General features: G+C 40.6%; 1 protein-coding gene across 2 annotated transcripts in view; it reads left to right on the top strand.

The window, feature by feature from the left end:
• The window catches only part of col5a1 (procollagen, type V, alpha 1), a 119,407-nt gene that overhangs the window by 39,045 nt on the left and 58,977 nt on the right, over positions 1-21,385 (top strand). For both annotated transcript variants that reach the window (XM_074689819.1, XM_074689818.1), the window contains exons 5-9: positions 14,060-14,191; positions 16,822-16,923; positions 17,009-17,440; positions 18,576-19,121; positions 19,217-19,270. In XM_074689819.1, coding sequence (XP_074545920.1) covers positions 14,060-14,191; positions 16,822-16,923; positions 17,009-17,440; positions 18,576-19,121; positions 19,217-19,270 — 1,266 coding nt within the window. The remainder of the gene's footprint in view (positions 1-14,059; positions 14,192-16,821; positions 16,924-17,008; positions 17,441-18,575; positions 19,122-19,216; positions 19,271-21,385) is intronic.

Genomic DNA, 21,385 nt, shown 5'->3' with positions numbered 1-21,385 from the left:
CTTCCATTCAAAACCTATATATTACTTATCTTTGATTCACCTTTAATTTGTGCACATTTCACCCTTAAAAGCCAAAATATGGACAACAGTGCAGTTGTTACAGGAGTTTATCTTGATTTTGGCTTTGAACAATTCCAATTAGACAAACCTTAGTGATTTTGATGAGTGATAAATATTACAGAAAATATCTAAAGCTTGATTTCCAATTGGAAAACTAATTTTTGGTGGGCTTTTCTTTATTTTTAGAGTTAGTTTTTGGGCTTTTATGCCTTTATTTAGAGATGATAGGACAGCAGATAGAGTAGGAAACAGGATGAGAGTGGGGAGTGACATGCAGGAAACAGGCTGGATGAGCATTTCTATGCCTCTATGACTTCATGCTATGAAATGTATTTTTTCTTTATTTATTTTTTTAGTTAGTGGAAATAGATGTCATGAACAGTTCTGTATTTTATTGCATCATGAATCTAGAAACACAAATCCATTAAGTGGTTTGGCTAAATGATAATTATTAAACACTAAATCATTTTCCAACTGGTTGGAACTTTTTCGTATATAGGCGTCAAAACCTATTTTTAATATTTGTTCAGTTATAGTTCAACAGTTTATTTAACATCACTCAGAATTATTATATTGATAATGAGAAATGTTGTTACTTTGAGACAGAGGTGATACAGGACTGTCTTAAATCCAGCTGCCATGGCCCCTGTAACAGACTTCTTGTTCCTGTGGGAACCAGCAGATATTTAGCGAGAGATGTTTGAAGCCCTCCTGCTGTGTGTCTGCCAGTCGGGAGACAGGACAGGCTCCAGTGAGTGCAGAAAATGGAAAATATGCCACATAGTTTCCAAATTGTGCTCAGGCTCAGCTCTCTTTTCCAACCGGTCTTCCTGCCCCCTCCTCCTCCTCCTCCTCCTCCTCTAAAGGTAAAACTGATGCTGTGTTGACTTTTGCCAGACTCGGTTACCACTGAGAGGTGTTGAGCATAAAAACACACACGAAAAATGTTTTTGATGTCACTGACAGGCCAATTAGGTGAGTAGACTCCAGATCCTGTAGTTTCTCTTCAGAAAAAAAACAGCATGTTGAACAAGAAAGAGGAGAAAAGAGAAGGCAGGTTGAGTTGTTTTTGGAGGAAGCTTCTTCTGACAGCTTGAGTTTCTTGTTTTTCTTGAAGAAATAATCAAACACGAGGAGTTAAAACAAGTCTATCAAATTTTCATTCTCCTGTAGAAGACTATGCTGTTTTTATTTGTTAAATCAAGACATTAAAATGTTCAAAGAAGTCCAAATGGGGAAAAGGAAGTAGTGTTTAAACATATTTACCAGATATAAAAGACAATATATCATATATCAGAACGCTGAAAGGTCAAGCTTACCGTGAAATGTGATTAAAAAACTTTCTTTTCCTACTTTTAACAGCACTAAATCGCAGCTCTTTCCCCTGCAAACGTCTTTAGTGGACCGTTTCTCTGTATGTGCAGCTGTCAGGAGTAAAGTGGCACTTACTGTATGCTGAGGTGGTTTGTGGTTTGGTTTCTAGCACGGTTATTGTGGTCCCAAAGAGAGTTTTTGCTCTCTGAAGCTGCCAAAGTGTCGTCTCTTTCCTTTGTAGTCAGAAGAAGGGCTCTACAGTGTGTGCCAGTAAAGACGATGAAGGTAATTAAGGTGATAGTTACGCTAGCGAGGACAGGTACTTTACCTGGTAATCAATGCTCATTTGTTGCGATTGAAACAGTTATTACAGCATCAGAATGACTATAATACCCATGTTATAATCAGTCATTAAAGTCATTAAGTGAAGTGAAGTGAAGTTCATGACTTTTTAGCGTCAATCTTCAAAGCATGCATGGGTTTCCAGGTTATTTTAATCTCCTGTCGTCATGAAGAGCGTGCTCGACTTCTGCCATCTGCAGAACATATCCTCTGACTTCCTGCTGTTTCCCACCCAGAGAGTGGGTGTGCCAAAAACAACTGGAGATAATTTAATGTCCATCCCATGCTTCTAAGTAGCGTTCAATGAAGCAAATGTTTGTAGTGGGTCTTGGGGAACATGTACAGGACAGGCAGACAGTTTGGCCTCACTTAGAGGTAAACCACAGGAGACTTCAGGTGGAGCTGTGCAAACACAGTGCTTCTTGTTTGGCCTCCATTGTTGGGGCAAAAAGCAGCTGAATGTGACCTTGTCTAGTTTGAATGTGGCTCATCATAATGAGACTTTCCCATACTTGTATTTTCATTAATACCAGTTTTGGTATAGTAGCAAATTTCTGTGCTAAAGATTCTAAGTCTTTTTAAAGTGGGGATGTGATATTTATCATTTCACTAGGCTTAGATGAACAGGCCACAGAAAAGGCAATGAAGAGTGAAACGCAAGAGTTACATTTGTCCATAGTGACATTAAAAATCAAGTAGTCAACGCTTATGCTAGTGTCTAACCACGTCGGGGAAAAACTAGCTAACTTTAAAGCTCACCAGGAAGTTGTGATGAAGATATGTATGCCTTTCCAGCTGTATTGCTAAAACTAAAACCAGTAAAATTCAGCCCCTGTCTTGCTAATTTGAAGAAGTTAATGTTAGCATTTAGCCACTTCCAGCCTGTAAGTACTTGTTACAGTGAGGGAGTGGAAGAGTAGGTGATTTTCCATACTAGACATGAACACAGCATTACAAGTTTATATATTTAACAAATGTGTTAAATTGAAAAACTTTAAGATTTTATTATTGAAAATAATTATCATTACCACATTAACGCACAAAAAGTACAGAAAATTAGTACCAACTAGAACCAATACTGATTGCCAGGTACTGGGTATTGGTACCATATCGTTTCAAATGTGCTAGCTACTGTGGCTTTGCCTCCTAGGTAGATGAAAACCATTTCTAGTTTTAATTATTTTGAAATTTAACTTTTTAAGGCTCATTGTTTAACACTAGGATTGGGCAAGTCATGGTATTGGGAATCGGGCCAATACTAGCCGTGTTTCAAATTATTGGTACTCATGAGTATCGGCTGCCGATACCAGCAGCCAATACTCAAGACAAAGAAATCTTGTGTGGAGTAATTCCTCCTCGCCAGTAGTTGGCGCTACATTTCTGCGGTTTAACACCACAGCAAGTGTGCGTGGTGGTTTAACAGTTAAACTGTTATATTTTGCACTTCAGTTTATTTTCTAAAAACTACAAAAACTCTGACAGTAGTTTGTTCTATTTTGCACTTTTGCTAATTCATTTTGGACTTAATGGCAGAGTGACTGTGCTGCCTTTGATCAAATAATCTGTTGCTGTTAATTGAAATTTTATGTCCTGAAAGTAGTAGTGCTATTGGTGAGTACTTGACTGGTATCAGTCTGAAAAACGGTGGTATCAAACATCCCCATTTAATACGATTAGAAGTGACATTAACCTTTGTCAACTTTCTAGCTAATCCTTTGCTAGCTTAAGTTATGCAGCTTTTAGCTTTTTAGCAGCGTTAAAAAATTTCTAGCGAACAATAAGTCTGTTAGCTAACTTTACATTAGCTTGGAAGCTAATTTGCAGAGATTCATTCTTTACCAGTTGTTTTGGCTAGCTGTATGTAGCTTATGAGACAGCTACAGTGTAGCTGTTTATGCAGTTTTAACTTTCTAGCTAACTTAAATGTATGATTTTAAACAGCAGGATGCTAATGCTAGCTGAACAGGTATGTTATTCTAGCTCTGACCAGATGCCTCTTTTGACTTTTTTTCTCACAAAGTGATTTGTCAGATACTTTTTACTTGTTGTGTCTTTGAGCATAAGTGTGTAACAGTGTAACAGTATGATCTCTCATTTGTGGTAGTATCAGAGGTGTTTCAATACTTTTATCATTATAACAACTTCAGTTTTACTTAAAAAAAATGAAAATAAAAATGGGTCTACGTAAGAAGAGCAGAGGACACAGGAAAAAGTTGTGTGGTGCTGTGAAAACGGGGAGTTTGTGGAGGACTGAAGAAGCTGGAGCTGTTAGTTTTTGGTTGTGGAGCCAAAACTTTGGGTCACACTCTGGAAAGAATGAGGAGCTCTCTCCCCTCTGATGTCAGGCTTGAACAACATCCACACCACATGACATCATCCCCCAGTTTGTAGCCACTGATAGGCCAGCGGTCTGGACGAGGGGAGGGGTTGTCTGAATGTGGGTGAGGGGTGATAAAACGGAGACGATGATGGTGAAGAAAGTGTGATGGGCTTGAAAAGTCGAGGTTAGGAGGAGGTGAATAAGAGCTCAGGGATGGAATGAACGTGGGAGTCGGGATGATAAGAGGAGCAGTGTCTGGATGGAGCCAGTCGAGGGGCTCCCAGGTTTTTAAGCAGAGCCAGGAAAAAGCAGTAAAAACATGCAGCACATGAGATTGATGCTCGTTATGAGCTTAATGTTGTCGTGGCATGATGAGATTTAAACATCCTGTTTTCTCATCTTTAGCTCAGGAGTTTTCCTAATGTTCAGTCAGCACTTTTTAAATTTATAGTTCAGGTTTTTTCCGTTATCTGAGGTAAAGATGTGTTCGCTGATAGAGGTTCTCCTGATTTATAGTATGTGTACTAAGACTGTGTTTAAGCGTTGTGTGATGAGTAGATGATTTTACAATATGACTTGATAGTTTACAAAATTGTTCCATTTAGCAGGATTAGATCAATATAAGATACAAGCAATGCAACAATACATGACACAATACAGCATTATGGATGGGTCTAACAGACCACCCTTAACTTTTCTTTTAGTTTTTTCCTTTATTAATCAATTCATTTATGTATTTTTCAAGAATCTGTTCAAAAGAAATATTGTAAAAATGTGTCACTTAATTCTCGATTTGTTATTGTTAGATGCCCTGTCTTTATAAAATGAGCTAGATGTGGGGATCTTTTATCCTACTGGAAAAAAAAACAAAAAACAAAAGAAAATACTTAAACTGTGTTGTGAAATATTCAACCTCATGTTAAACCGGTAGGACTGATTTTGGGGAAGACTATATATTTTTATCTTTTATTTAATGTTGCTGCTCTTACAGCCCGTAATAAATGGAAAGTGGCAACTAAGATCGTGAGATCACCCAATCAGAGGCACAGCTCAGGTCACGTGACCGACAGGCGCCCTATAGCTGTACGCAAAGCCTTTGCCACTACCAATATGGCCGCGATCGTGCTTCACTTTCCATTTCAGAAACAGTCGGGTGACGTTGGGGAGACTATGTTTTATACAGTCTATGGCTAAAACATTATGAAATACAACCAAATGTCAAGAGAGAAAAACTAAACAAATACGCTTTAAAACAGTAGTATCTCTTTATGTATAAGTAAATAGTTATCTAACTATGGTAATTTAAGGCCCACCCAAAACTGGTTTGGCCCACTTAAAAGTGAAAACCTGGCGCCATCCCTGTTTGGAGATTGGTGCATAGATGTTAACAACTTGTGATATGTTATCCTAACCTTGCAGAGTTTGCGCTGCTCTTAGTTTTCATTTATCTTCTTTTTTTAAAGAGTTCCCGCACTTCGCAATCGTCATTCTTGATTTGGCCCTAAATCCTCAAACCTGTTGACTCCTGGTCTGACTCCATTTATTATGTCGGTTTGTTGCTGTAGTCATATTAAATACAATCTGATTTGGACTTGGGTTGGTTTTGGATACTATAATACCAATACAATGAAAACCCCCAAACATGGTGCAATTACATTGAATTAATTTAAACTTTATTAAGGTATAGGCATAGAGCAGTCAACAAAAAGCACAAACAGACAGAACTTATTGCACAGTTCATTTCAGAGTCTAATATTTAAAATGCCAAAAATCCTTCAAGAAGATAAAAAAGTAAAACAATTTCTCAGATAATAAAATACTATAAAGCTAAGATACTGAAATATTAAAGTGATAAATAAATACTTAAAATATAATAAATAATTATTTTATTTCATTTATTTTATTTTTTTTACTTTTTATTTATTTTTTCCCCCAAAAAATGATACTTTATTTCATCAGATTTTTTTTCAAATTATTATTATTATTACTACCACATTTTATAAGAATGGTCAGACAACATGTTATACTTGTCTTACTGTTTTTTCTTACTTCTGAAAAATGAATGTAACTTTGTCTAGCTGCAAAACATATTCTAATTTTGTGTTGAATAAAAATTTAAATACAAAACAATATATAATAAATAAATGAAAAACCCTGAGTACTGGAGGACAAGAATAGGGTTTAAAGTCGTGTAAAGTGAAGTGTGGAAAAGGAGCACATACACCATGAATGCGGTCAAGGTTGGGAAAAACCAAAGTAAGACACCAAGAATGCGCCTCAGTCATCTTTTACCCAGAAGCTAGTTGGGTTAATGGGTCTGTCGTGGGCCTTTCAGAGGTGTTTGTTGGTTGACCTACTCTCAAACTTCCATTAGTATTTATTTGGAGCACAGGCTGCAAAAAAAAAAAGATCATAAAGTTCAATCAACACCTCCTTAAACCGTTTAGACTATTAGAATAGTTTTTCCTCTGTGTACCCAATTCTCTTGCAAGTGAGCTCATTGTGCTGCAAAATCGAGAGCAAATGTGTGTTTTTATTGTGGAGCTGAAGTCTTTCCCACAGATAAAGTAGAGTCTGTGGGGACGGGGTGCATTTGAGATTAATTTGAGAGGCATTCTGACTCAATATGCGAGCTTCAATCGGTCCCAGCTGGATACAGTAATCCATCTTGGTACATCCATTGTGGGAGCGTTACTCATCCTGATAATGGATTATTACAGATTTTAAAGGAGAAAACTCAGTGAGAATGGAGCTGCAGTGTGTGTTTTGAATGGGATAGTGTGTTATTATTTAGCTAATGTGTCTTAAACAAAATCAGACGAGGCTTTGATTGTAATCCTGTGCTGTGGCTGTGTTTTTATCTCGTCTAACGTAGATGTCATGCTTGACTGTCAAAGCATACTGCCTCCATACATCCAGGCTGAATCACTGGAGGGAAGATGGAGTTTCCAACATGGATAATTAAGAGAATTTCCTTAACCCATGTCAGATGTTTGTCTTTCACCCCCTTCCTTCTGTTATTCCTCGCCTTGAAGTGTGCCCTCAGCACTTTTTGTGTAAAATTCACCAAATGGCCAAGCCAAACACTCAGAGTCTACGTCTGTCAGAGCCAGGGAGACGCTCTGGTTTCCACCACCCCCAAATGAACGGGAAATGGGAATAAGAGTGCCAGGAGTCCTGGGAGACGCTGAGTTAAAGTCTGGTACAGGAGGGGGGTTGCGATGGGGGAGTGGGTAGCAGACGGTTGGGGATGATGGGGAGCTACAGATGAGATCCAAAAACAGGGCGAAGAAGAAGAAGAGGTGAGGCAAGGTGCTGTGCTGAGGATAAGTAGGGTGGCAGACAGGCCTGTTGCTCTTGGCAGCTGTTCTGAGCGATGGGATTTAGCCGCAGTCTGGAGGGGAAAGCTCACTCTCCGTCTGCCCAAAGTGGAGTTGAATTTGTCTGCAAGTGTTTCTTAACATGTTAACTGCATGTGTACTCCTCCGTTTTTCACATCCATGTGTGATTTTGTGTGTGTCCGTGCTGATTTATGGCCCCTGTGTGGCAGCCTGACCTCCGCAATGTGTTGTTTGGTTTTTGCGGTCAGGTTGGAGGTTGCCCAGGCTCGGGAGCTGCGAGTGCGCTGGTGTGGGCTGGCAGTGGGACCAAGGCCTGGCTCCGAGCTCGGGGGTGACTGTGTAAATATGTTGTGAAAGTATCTCCCCCCTCCTTTAGACCTCCCAGAGTCTTATCCTGCTCTGAGGGGGCCCTCCTTTCCAGTTTTCCTGTGCTGAAATATGACCAGAAAAGTGATGAGAAACTGGAGTTTTTCTGCTTAAAGCTGCTCTTTAAAGCTTTCTGCGGGGCGTTAAATGCAAACACAGTTGTTATCAGGTGTCCCAGTGGATTTAGAGGAATCTCAGGAGCTGGTGTCTGCTGTTTATTTCATGCTTTGGTGCTCTAAGCCAAGAAAGTGCAAATTTCATGGGACGCTGAGCCCGACCCCCCTAAACTGACATCACCCTGAGACCTCTCTGAAAATAACCCTTTGTCGGCTCCTGTCTCCTTGTACTTAAAGCACGAGTGTGAGCTAAAGAGTTGCGATGGTTTTGTCGCTCGTTAGGCTGTAACCTCCACCACACATTTGTGAAACATCTGCAGAGTTGTGATGCTTTGAAAAAGCGCAGATATTACTTCCCTTCCCATGCATGAAATCTTTTTATTCAGAAGGGGGAACACAATGAACTCAGTCCACCCTGCATGATTGTAGGTCAGGCTCAGATGGAGACAATGTTTGGCTCCACGCTCACTGGAGCACTCTCCTGCCCCCACCTGGACACAAACAGAACAGAACATCCAGCAGGGGTAGACGTGTGTGTGTGTGTGTGTGGGGGGGGGAGATTAACAGGGTGAGGTCCAGGAATGAGAGCCAGAAAGTTGATTCCACATCACAGAAAAACAAATACAAAAAGAAGAGTCAAGTCTCTGGTTTTTCAGTGTTGGTGTGCCCAGATGCAGCGCCGTAAACACCCAGGGATTAAAGTGTGTATGCCTCAGTTTCCATATTATAAAGTATGTGAACTGTGCACTTCTCCTCCTGAGTGTGACACGAGGCGAGCGTTGGCCGGCAGGAGAATCGTATTTCAGCCAAAGCGAGGGAGATGCTGACAGCAGCAGCTCTGTTATTGTCTGAAAATTCCCCCTTAAGCACCACTCTGATGTGCCACATGATGCTCCAGAGTGAAAAATGTCACCGTCCCCTCTTGAATGGGAAAGATGATTGCATGTCTTTTACGGTTCCCTGTGGCGATTGGGTGTGATTCGATAATTTCAGGGGCTTTTTTTCCCATGCGTGTGCTGTGTGCTGTCTTTGGGTGTGGGATCGTGTCGCTGTATGTTAATCATTTCGCACAGAGCACAGTTTATCTCTACTTTGTGTGAAACCCTTTGATTGTGACTTTTTAAGCCACTGGTTAACCAACCACCTTCATTACATCCTGAATCCCTGACTCTGCACAAGCTGCAGTTAAACCGCCAACCCATGCCATCATCATAAAGCGATTGCCTCTTTACACAGTAATGGAGTAAATATCTCATGCTTTCGAGTGCTGCTGGACCGAGTTAAGCATCCAGCAGCAGAATACCAAATGAGAGATTTGGCACTAGCATACAGCTGGACTACAGTAAAGGAATATTTAGTGCTTCCTTACATCTGTAGCAGCAGCTTATATAACACCAGAGTTTGTGAAGTGACGTGAAGTGAAAAAAGGAGCAGCTCTGGCTCGAAGAAAGGAAATCAGAAACAGCTCTGGTGGTTGTCACGGCAGATCAGGACTTTGACAATAGTTTCTCTGTGTAGGTGTGCGGTATTTCATGGCAATGCGTGCGCTGTATGTTTATGTGTGTGGAGGGAGGAGGAAAGGAAGAAAGGTAGCACTTTTGACGTGATGTAGGTTATTAAATACAGGACTTTTTCAATAGTTAGGCTTTGTCGAGTATCAGGAAGTGCCTCTGAAGATGTTTTTTCAATGAGTTGCCATCTTGCTTTAAAGGAGCCTTAGCTACGCCTTGCTAAAGCTGGGCATGCTCAGTGTAAGCTAGTCAAAAAACAATCCAAACTGTTTTTGTCTCCTTGTATAAAAGTATTTCTGTTGTCGCCTATTGGTTTGGAAGCCCACAACAAAGTAGTTAGCTTGGAAACACAACTAACAAAGTATAAAATCTTTCCTCTCTTATTTTGACTTAATTGTTTTTGTACTAAGTTGTAACCATGTGTGCTTTTGAAACAGCCTCAAGTGGAGCTACACTTGGAGCTTTCCCTCATTTCATTCACTTCTCAAGACTAGAGCTTGCCATTTTTTCGAGAATCCCTCTGCTATAGCTAGCTAGCTAACTCGCTAACTTTTGTCCTTGAATAAAGCTATGAAACCTGTAGTAGTCTGGCATTTAGCCACCCTGGAAAGTCACTCTGTCGCTTGCTGGAAAAATCATCTTTAGATGTGTATGTATGTCAGATAGTCTCTCTTTTAAGTCTTTGTGAGGATTTTCCAAAGACTCTTGACTCAATTCTAAAACTAGCTTGTTGCAACTGTAAAAGTAGCTACTGTTATGTGGCTGTCTGTTCTTTAACTTACCTCTTCTTTGCTGACATACTGATCTGAACTTTCACAAACTCCAGCCACCATGATGTCCCGCACTACTCGGACTTCAGAGTCAGATTTCCTCTGACCTGAAAACAGTTGGCATTTAAGATGACCAATCAGAAAGAAGGAGGTTCAATGCCCGCCCCCGTGACAACAAGCATGTAGACCAGGATCTCCAACTCCTACCCTGGAGGGCTGAGAGGCTGCAGGTTTCCATTCCAACCAAAAACTCCACCAGCGGATTTCATTGATTACTCCCTGCTCTCTGCTTGAAGGTGAGGTAATCAGTGAAATCAGCTGGTGGAGTTTTTGGTTGGAACAAAAACCTGCAGCCTCTCGGCCTTCCAGGGTAGGAGTTGGAGAACCCTGATGTAGACAGACACCGTGAGTGCTGTGCTGATTATGCTTTCTACGCTTGCTCAGATTAGCATTTTCCTTGCACCATAGTCACCATGGCAAAGACTTGATAGTCACGAGTAGGGATGGGTTGCTCTCAATATGGTACTGATACCCAACGGTACCAATTTTGTTAATTTTGTGTTTGTTAATGTGGTAATAAATATTTCCGTTCAACATATTTGTTTCTCAATTTTTAAACTTCCAGTGTTGTGTTCATGTCCAGCATGGAAAATCGCCTACTCTTTGGAATTTAGTCAGTAACATAAAAGTACATAATTCAATACCCATCCCTAGTCACGAGGCTGCTGCTCCGCAAAGCTTGGATCATCAATTTTTTTTCTCCAGATTCAACCAAATGATTTAGGAAAATAATGTAATTGCTACTTTTTTGGACCAGTATTGTAATTAAGAAAGCAATTTTTTATTGGTGGGGAGACATTTATCTTCTGCATTATTCACTAAACGCAAGCAATAAATCATTCTATGTTATGACCAACATAAAAAAACCATACTGTCAACATATAAACAATTATTTCCTGTAGGCCAGGCTTACATGTTATGATGAAATGAGATTAACTTATGCATTAATTGATATGAATAACATATCTTTATCCAATTGTTACAATCACAGTAGAATACTGAGTGATAGATTTAACTTCAAGCCTTGTAATCACGTAATATTTTTGCCAAAAATAACAAACATATTGACTTTTGCTGGTTTTAAAAGATTACGAGTAAAGCTGAAACAATTCCTCGAATGATTCGAGGTACTCGAATACAAAAAATACTCGAGTAATTTTCTCTGCCTCGAGGAATCATTTGATTTTAAAAAAGATCAAAGAGTGGTTTTTCAGATAGAGCTGAGGCCATATTAAGAGAGTTTTCAGACCCCTCAAGCTACCTCTTATACAAAATATCAACTAGCAACAAAGCTAGCTTCTTTTCTGGAGTTTGGAGACGAATGGGTCATTCTACGAAACCGGTGCCATTTGGGTCTGCAACATTTGATGAGATGTACAAGGCACAAAAAATGTGTCAAAGTGTGTTTACAAATGTTGGAGCTACCAAAGCAAGTGCTCTTATTGACATGCTGTATCAGAAAATTCTATTTCTTAAAGAGAAAAATTTTCATTTGAAAAATAACTGCTCTTTAACTAAACAAAAATGTATTTTATCCGATTACTCGATTAATCGATGGGATTTTCAGTAGAATACTCGAATACTAAAATATTCAATAGCTGCAGCCCTAGTTACGAGTAGAAGCTACGATATCCCCTCAAGATCTGCGTACATTAAACTTTTTCTTTCAATCGATTACATTTTCAGCCCATAATGAATGCTGTGTTGTGTTGAGAGCAACAGCTTTTACAGAGGCTATAAATAAATCAAGGAATAAGTTAATTTTTTATAGACCTTTAATGGGTTCATTTGGTGGAGTGTCCCCCTGCTGGCCGTTAGAAAAAGTGCTGTTTACGGCACCTCTGCTTTTGTCTAACTTGATAGTTCAGCGTATGTCGTCTTCACTGTCCATGGCTTTTCGTTTACAAGTTTTTAGAGATTTTGTATCAAGTTGAAAATGTTGCACCAGTGTCAACAGCACTCTTGGTAATTTGAATCATAGTTGAAGAGGGTTTGTTTCTTACTCACCCATCCATCTGCTGTTGGTTTTATTAGAATCTGTGCTCCTGGATTTCATTTTTATAGACTAGAACTCTGAACACAAATAAAACTTTAGGCTGCTAGAACTATTTGTGCTGAAAAGTCCAGCTCCAGCTTCTTCTTCTCCTCCTCATCCCTTTTCCCCTCTCACATGCCTTTGGCTATAGACTCAGCACAATCAGATGCAGCTTTTTCCAGCCTGAAAAAGATCCTTCTAAGAGCACAGGCTTCTTCTTTCCAGGCATGCACACGACGCTTTCTTTTCTCTGTGTACATCCCGCACATCATTAAACACATTCTGCTGTCAGTCGCTGCGAGGATGTTCTCATTAATGCTTAGGTGTATGATTAATCATCTCATCTCAGCACAATGTAAGGATCACACTGCTCCTGACATTCCTTATGGCAGCTCTGGGAGATGGAGAAAAGAGAGTGGTGGGAAAAAGAGGAAGAATAACTGGAGAATGTGAGCAGAGAAAGCAGACGTCAGGGCTGTTTTGTTGTGCAGCAGGCTTATTCCTTATTGAACGTGACCTCATTTCAAACATTGAATTCCCATCATCCTCTTTTGCAGCAGCTGCGACAGGCCGCCTTGCCAGGAGGAGAAAGACTGTCACAGTGATAGCAAGTTAGGGCTGAGAGGTGGCCAGTTAAAAGTTTCCTGGGAGATCTGTGATGGCTATTCCAGGCAGGAGGAAGTATTGGGATTTGCTTTCCTGCATCTCCACAAAAAACCCTGCTGATAACACAAGCCAAGACTGGATCTTGTGGGGTGTTTTGCAAGGAACCGAGAAGATGAGTGTATGGTTAGACCACAAACACAACTCGTTCCTGTTTGTCAGTGAAGAGCTGGGAAGACGTGTTGATGGGGGCTTAGATGTTTTGGCAATTGCGCGTAATTAAAAACACTTTTTTCGGTTTCTTCACATAGTTGCGTTGCTTCATGATTCCCATACCCCTGTGAAATATATTTGTTTCGTCTTGGTTGCCATTGCGCTTGATTGATGTGGGATGACATCATTGCATTTGGAGGAACATGTTTGGATAGATAGGACACAGCCTTTTCACCGCCTTATGCATGCTGTTCAGAAACATGTGGCAAACACACACACACTCACACACACACCCAGTTCCCTGTGTAGCCTGGGGATCCTTCAGAGCCGTTTCCTCCTCACTCTTGTTCTCTCCTGCTCTGTTCAGCCTCCTCTGTTGTCTCCTACTCTGGTTTTCTCTTTCTCCCATCCTCCATCAAGTGGACTAAGTGTATGTAAACACTCTTTATGTCAAACAGCTCAGGTCAGCTATCTGTAAGTGCAGGTCTGCTCATGTTTTTGGAAGTTGATCCATTTGTTTCTCAAGAATCAGCCCAAAGGCAGAATCACTCCCAGCCTCATGCGGATCTGGGGCAGCGTTTACTGTACGGAAACCGTTCCAAAAAAATTAATCTGTGCAAGGATGTGTTTTTTTCATCGTCCACAGCAAAATGAAGTCAGTTCTTCCATGTTCTCTTGTTTGCTGAAAAGTTTTTTTCATCTCTCTGTTTGCAGTTTTGATTTATACTGACACTTCTGGACTGTGGACAAAGTTCTTCATCATTTAGTCATCCTTAGCTTCCCCCTGGCTTGACCTACTTTCCCCATTTGCCTGTTTTGCATGTGCTAATGCTTCACACAGCTGTTCTCCTGCATCTTTTGTTTGTTTATATTCTGTCATATTTTCCCCATCAGGTCACAGAGTGTGAGAAGCGCAGCCATCTCAGTCTCCATTTGTTTGTTTGTTGATTTACACGAATGACTTGTGTCCACTGAGTCTAATGACTTCCTGTTTCTTGTGCCTTTCAGGGAGACATCCAGCAGCTAATGATTGTAGCAGACCATCGGGCTGCCTATGACTACTGTGAGCACTATAGCCCGGATTGTGAAGTGCCTTCACCTGACCAGCCTCAGAACCAGGACCCCAACACAGATGAATATGTGAGTAGACAGACCTTAAGTTTTTGAGACTTTAAACCACTGTAGCCTCTCAAATAACTTCCTACATATGAAAATAACTGTCTTACTTATGTAGCAGTCAGTTATTTATCTGTTTACACCAGCAACCACTGGTTTGATTAGTTTTAGGCGGCAGTTGTTCAGTCTTTGTAACTTTATGATAATATAAAGATGGCTAACAATACAGAGCCTTTGTTTAGCATCATAGTCCTAGCATAAAAAACAAATAGCTACATCTTAGAATGTGTTAGCTTAATGCTAAGTGTAAGAAAAGCAAACAAGTTGCAAAAAATTAGCAATAAGGGAACCTCAGTGTTTGTTAGCTTAATGCCAACAATGATAAAGACGGAAAAGCTTCATTTGTACCACATGTCTGTTTTAGTTGGTGAGTCATTTAGCTTTTTAGTTCTAAAGAGTTAGCTTCCACTACAGAGTCATTATTTAACATTATAATATTGTTAGCTTTTAGCACCAACTGGGTTATCTTAGCAAACTGTTGACTATAATCTAGGATAGCAAAGCTATTTCCAGTTATTTGTTGAGGGCAAAATTAGCTCCATAATTTTAATGCTAGCATTAAAGAGCAGTCTTCAGCGCTCTCTAACTGCAACAAACAGGGACACATTTGTATGTGTTAGCTAAATGATAGTTTCAGGCTAGTAAAGCATTTTGTAACACTGTTCAATATGTTTGTATTCAGGTTTGTGGGAAGGAGGGAGGGATAGCGCTGTAATGATTAGAGATAGACCAATTAACGGCTGGGCCAATAATTGGCATTTTGAAGCATATCAGCATCTGCCTTTTTTTTAATCCAAGGGCCGATAAGAAACAAATTTAAAACTCTGCTGTAATCACTAATAAGTCCCCAGCACTGTCCCACCAACAGAACCATCTGATTGGTTACAAACAGAGCCATAGCTTGGGAATCAGCCAATCAGCAGTGCAGTTATTACAGTTATTGCAGTCACATTGAAATTTTGAAAAACTTTATTTACTGTGGAAAACTTTAGCTATTTATTTTTTCAAGTTTTCATTTAACTTGATAAAACATTCTGCTAAGCCTGGGAGCTGTTCAAGAAAAACATGCTTAAAGATATTTGAATGAAGTTAGGTGTTGGGGTCGGCTTCAAATATCAGTTATCGGCCTCCTCGACTACAAATAATCTGTATCGGTTTCGCACTGAAAAATTCATATTGGTCTGTCTCTTGTAACGATACAATTTTGGCACAGCTAGCTAATGTCAAAGAGCTATCGTTTAGCAGTGCATTCCTAGCGTTCAAAAAGTAGCCTATATTTATCACACCTATTAATTTACAGCTGTGGATTGATGACTAGCCCCAGAATGTTACAGTACAACCTAACATTAAAGAGCCATAGCTTTTGAAATCACCTCTGTATGTCAGCTAAGCTAATTCAATTATGAATAGACATCTTCTGACAAGATGCTAACTCTGCTATCTGAAAAAAATGATTATTTATTGTTTTGTGACATTAAAAACAAAGGATTGAGCTACATTCTAGTTTTTGTTTATGACTTGACAAATTAGCAAACATCGACGTTGTAGTTGTGGTAATTTATGTTAGCTTCTTGCTAGCCTAGCTTGTGTTAGTGTAATATTAAAGAGCCATAGCTTTTAAAACAAATCATGTCACCTCTGTATGTCAGCTAAATGCTAACTAATTTATGAATAGCAAGCTGTGTTTTTGTTCAGCGCTAGCTAGCTAAGGCTACAGAGCTATGATTTAGCAAGAGCAAGTATGTTATCCAGCTCTAACTCTGTGACCAGTTAAAATAAATTGTACAGGCAGAGCTAAGCTGGTGTTTAAATTTGATTTTCTAAAAGATAAGACCATTGATTTTCACTTAGCTTGGGCGGATGCTTCATAATTTGATAACTCGGATTTCAAATTTTCATTTCATTTTTACTCTTATAAGCCAAATTTCCTGAGGTTTTACATGCAGCCCTTCTAAGCCAAGGCCATCACGTTTCCTTTTACTGAAGGCAAGAGATTTTTTCTCATGGCCGACCCTTCCCAAGGAAGTGCATTTCCTCTAATCCATAATTGTCTCTAAAGCTCACATCAGATCTGTGGACCCTGTGCTGAAAAGAGCTTCTTGGCTTATGCAAGAAAGCCGCACTCTGCCAGAGGAAAGTGCTGAGTGGGGAAGAATGGAGTTATCAGTTAGTTAATAATGTGCAGGAATGATGTGGTGCCTGCCTAAGCCTGCATCTCTGCACCATGCTTCCCACTCTGAATACCAATCAATGTGTGCATGTTAAGTAAAGGAGTGTCAGAGAGGTGTTAAGAGATAGACAGGAAGCTCTTCCTCTTGACCTTTCCCTCTCCCTGGGGCTTGAAAATAACTCTGTTTTTTTTCTTTTCCTAAAGACAAATTCATTAAGAAAGCAAAAGGAAAGCAATTTGTCATTCAGGGGTAACAAGTTGTAACAGGGGGATGCAGCATGAGGTTTCCAAAGTGGAAGGCATTCCTGTGTTGATACTGATCGATGGCCAGTGTGTTGCACATTTATCAGCAGGCCCCAGCAGCAGAAGAGCCGTGGATCATATTTGGATTTTAAACTGTCTGTGTCTTGTTTCTGTTCTTCAGAACAACCGGGAGGACAACTACTATTATGAATACCCCTACTACGATGATGTCGAAGGCAGATCTTATGATACGGATGCAGAGACAACCACAAAAGTAGTCAAGGTAGTGGAGCATATATCTTTTTATAAAACATAAGTGTTCTGCTTCATATGTACTAAGAAAAAGCTCTATCCTTCACCTCTTTTAGGCGACAGATGGAGACGGTGTGGCGTCCGCAGTCGAGGAGGTTTTGACCAGTATCGGTGGCACCGGTGGCAAAGTCACATCCATCTCCACCAGCTCATCTTCCAGCTCATCTGGCGGCTCGTCCTCAAGCTCCTCAGGTACCGCGACAGCTGATGGAGATGCCTACGGAGAGGAGACCAACCCTTACGACAGCTACAGCTACTATGAGGGCTACTACGAAGAGTCCACGGCCTCGCCTGACGGGGACACGTCCAGACGCGTCACCATCACCAGCAGTGGCACCAGCACTGGTGGCGGCACAGGAGGAGAGCTGGGTTTGGGAACAGGGGGGAAGATCGATCTGGATGCAGGGGCTACAATCAAAAGGGTCATCACCAGCGGAGGAGGAGGAGGAGGAGGGTCCTCAATAACCATCACCAGCAATAAGACATCAGTAGGTTGACGTTAATTACACGGGCATTTCAACTGTTGTCATTAATGACTGCTGAAGGTCTAATGGAAGCAAACATTTAAAACTTAGTACTTTACCATAACTCTATTCACTGTTGATATCAATGCTTTCAGAGCCTTTAATCCACCAATCCACTAGGGGGCAGTAAAGCTGTCAGGAATCAATTTAAAAGTACCAAAGAGGAGAATAAATGCTTTGTTTGAAATCCTCAAGAGCTGGCACTTTAAGAAGAAGAAGAAATCGAACCGAGAAAAGCTGACGATGTATGATTTCATATTTTAATGTTATGCTAGAAAGCAGCATAAGGGCCTGTGCACACCAACAGCAACGGGAATAATCATTGTCTTTGTAGTTTTTAGGTCTTTTGTCGTAAAGAACCAGGTGTTGGGGCACGAACACAATCAAGCGGTCCACCATGTTGGATGTTTTGGCATGTGACATGTCAGCAACGAGTGTTTTGATTGGTCGTATGTGTACCTGTCCCAGGCAAAAATTTGGAAAAATCAACCTTGGTCCAAAAAATAAAATAAAAACAGTGGGTTAAAAAAAAAATGTGCGAAAAATACGCCCTTGGTGTGCAAAGGGCTTAAGGTTTAAGCTAGCAAATGCCAGATTACTAGTTACACTAACAAAAGCTAGGTTAGCAAGAAGCTAACAATAATTACCGCAACTACAAAGTGAATGTTTGCCAATTTGTCAAGACATTAACAAAAACTAAAATGTAGCTCAACCCTTTGTTTTTTTATGTCATAAAACAATAAATAATACATTTCTCAGATAGCAGAGTTAGCATTTTGTCAGTGATAGAGAAGCCACGCCCCATTTGTACCCGGCTTTATCTTGAGTTTTGCTTAAAATATGACCTGGATTTACAAAACAAACATTTTGTTTATTTGGAAAATGCATCAGACTTGGGATTCAGAGAGTTTAATCTGTAAGTAAATGTTTGTAGCCAGCGAGATTCCCCCTGCTGGCCATAAGTGGTAATGCAAGTTTAATGGCTTTAATTCAACAGTAAGTAGGTTAGCAAAGAAATTTTGTTTCAATGAGATTTAAAAATGATTAGCTTTCCTATATCACATCACAGAAAATAACAAAGACTTCTGTTTTTTCAAAGGTCGATGGAGGCTACGATGACTACAACAACGCATATGATTATGGCGAAGAGACCGTTGACATCGGTGGTGGCGGCAGCAGCAGCACAGTCCTCATTAGCGGAGGTGGCGGCGGTGGCAGCAGCAGCACCATCCACCTTGGCGGCGGCGGCGGCAGCAGCAGCACGGTTCACATCAGTGGTGGTGGAGGAGGCAGCAGCAGCAGCAGTACCATCCAGTTCGGAGCTGGAGGAGGCGGCAGCAGCAGCAGTTCTACCGTCACCATTGGCGGCGGAGGTGGTTCTGTGTCCGTAGGAGGCGGTTCGGTCTCTAGCGGAGGGTCTTCCTCTGCTGGAGGTGGATCTGCCAGCGCTGGTACCGGAGCAGGAGGGTCCATTGCCACAGGAACGGGTCTGGGAATTGATGGTGAAGGTGACTACCTCGATGTGTTCAAGGAGGATGCCCTCCCCGACGACTACTCCGACCTCTACGACGACTTGGGCGACCTGGATTACGGTGTCAAAGGAGACAGCGTCCTTCCTGCTCAGACTGATGAGTACTACACACAGGTGACGAAGAACGCAGGGGAATCACTCGAGGATGGGGAGATTGCTAAAGAGGAGAGGGGTCTGATTGTGTTTGTTTTCCTGTGCTTGGTGTTTAGGAAGGCGCCCGCGGCGAGAAGGGACAGAAGGGAGAGCCTGCTGTTATTGAGCCTGTGAGTACAACATACGAGTGCGACAGATGTAGACTGCATGTGCCTGTGTGCACATGGCTGCGCTGTATGCATGGTTGTTTACATTCCCGAGTACACACGAATGATCCACTTCTAAACAGAATCCAGCCCTCCCTCCTGAATGAAAATCCCCGATCCAAACACGCTCCTCAAGGCCTTTAAGACTCTTCTCAGAGTGACGCTGAGCAAGGCCTCGCTCCTGGCTGGTCATCGAGACTGCAGGATAAACATTTGGAGAACAGCCATGCAGGGATGGTCAATAATCTCTAAACACAGAGTGGGTCATGTGTAAACACAGGAAGAATGGAGGGAGGGGGAAGAAGCAGAAGAAAAGGGAGCAAGAAAGACTTTTCGTACCCTCTTTGCCAAAAACTTAGGCTTTCATACACACACAGGTGGGAAAGATCCAAACCTAATTCAGACACTCGTGTATAAAAACAGGTAACAGTGTGAAAACTGGAGCAACACTGCTTCTAAGGTAAACCACACACATAGTGGCTTCATGTCTCTGATTCAGCTGCAGCTGCTTCACTTCAAACAAGATGTCACCAAGCTCTGCTCAGTATACAAGTCTCCATGACGGAGTGTCTTCATGTTTATATGTCAGAGCGAAAAAAAAGTGTCTACCTCCCCTCCACACACACATCCCCACCCAGAGTCTGTAGAAAAACGCAGACAGAAACAAACACACGAACACTTCGCCCCGGCTTCCCACAACAACCTGGGGAGCGTTCAAGATCATTAACTGTCTGTTTCTGAAGGAAACGCTCATTGGGTACAGTTTGGGGATGAATGAGAAAAGAGCTGAGATCCCTTTTTGTACATTTTATAACTAAGCTGGGATAAAGTGTGGGATTCAGTCCTCGTAACAAAGCAGGAAACCAAAATGTCACCACAAGAGCAAACAAACAAAGCAATATCTCTGCAGCCGCAGAGCTGCAACAATGCCTCTGTGAAAACATGATGAACAGAGCTCCTTTCTGTCTGTGCAGAGAAATACTGTTAAACAGACAAGGAGACCAGAAGCATGAATTAAAAACATCACTTCTTTTTATCTCAATGTTTATTTTAACTTCTATTCTAAAAGATTGGGATTTTTTTTTACTTTAAAAAGTGATGAAGGAGCAAAAATCTTCACACATCCACCCCTCGGGCAGGATTTGGATAGAGACAACAAAGTCCAAAATATCAAAAGAAAGTTCCCCCGTAGTGGCCAACTTCTAGAAAGAGGAACTTTTTTGCAACACTTTGGTCATACACTGTAAAAAACTGAAATCTTATCAAGTGTTTTTGTCTTATTTTCAGTAAAAAATGTCTTTTTAGACTTGATATGGGTGACATTCGCCTGACCACTCCAGAAAAATGTCTTGTTTCAAATTATTTAAAGACAAAAATGAGGTCTGAATTTCTTGTAACAAGAAAAAAGATCTGCCAGTGGGGTTTTAGAAATGTGCTGGTATTAAAACATTATTCTAATCTTGACGAATGGCAGATTTCTTTACTTGTGACATCCAATTCAGACCTCATTTTCGTCTCTAAATAACCTGAAACAAGACATTTTCCTGGACTGGTCAGGTGAATGTGGCTCATATTTAGTATAAAAAGACATTTTGTTCTAAAAATAAGACAAAAACACCTGATAAGATTTCATTTTTTTGCAGTGTAGACCTTTTTCAAGCAAATGTTTGTGCTAGCAAAAGAAGCTATCTTAAATAGGAATGGTTGTGTGGCTCCAACCAATCACTTGAGACAGTGTCAGTTCACCGTTAAGTTGGCTAATGTGCAGAAACTTTCTTCTGAACTTAAAAAAAGTAACAAAGTACACTGCAAAAAATTAAATCTTATCAAGTATTTTTGTCTTATTTTAAGTAAAAATGCCTTAATACGTTTTATATGAACCACAATCAACTGATCAGTCCAGAAAAATGTCTTGTTTCAAGTTATTCAAAGACAAAAATGAGGTCAAAATTGCTTGTAAGTTTAAAAAAATCTGCCAATGGAGCAAGAAAAAATTTCTCAAAAATTTCCTTGAAACTAGAATAATGTCTTAATACAATAAAATTTTCTCCTGCTCCATTGGCAGATTTTAAACCTCAT

This window comes from Halichoeres trimaculatus, unplaced genomic scaffold, assembly GCF_033239565.1.
Source record: "Halichoeres trimaculatus isolate MK-OKI-2021-1 unplaced genomic scaffold, fHalTri1.1 fHalTri1_scaffold_16, whole genome shotgun sequence".
Lineage (NCBI taxonomy): Eukaryota > Metazoa > Chordata > Actinopteri > Labriformes > Labridae > Halichoeres > Halichoeres trimaculatus.
The sequence above is the reverse complement of the archived record's forward strand: the minus strand, read 5'-3'. Positions and strand labels throughout refer to the sequence as shown.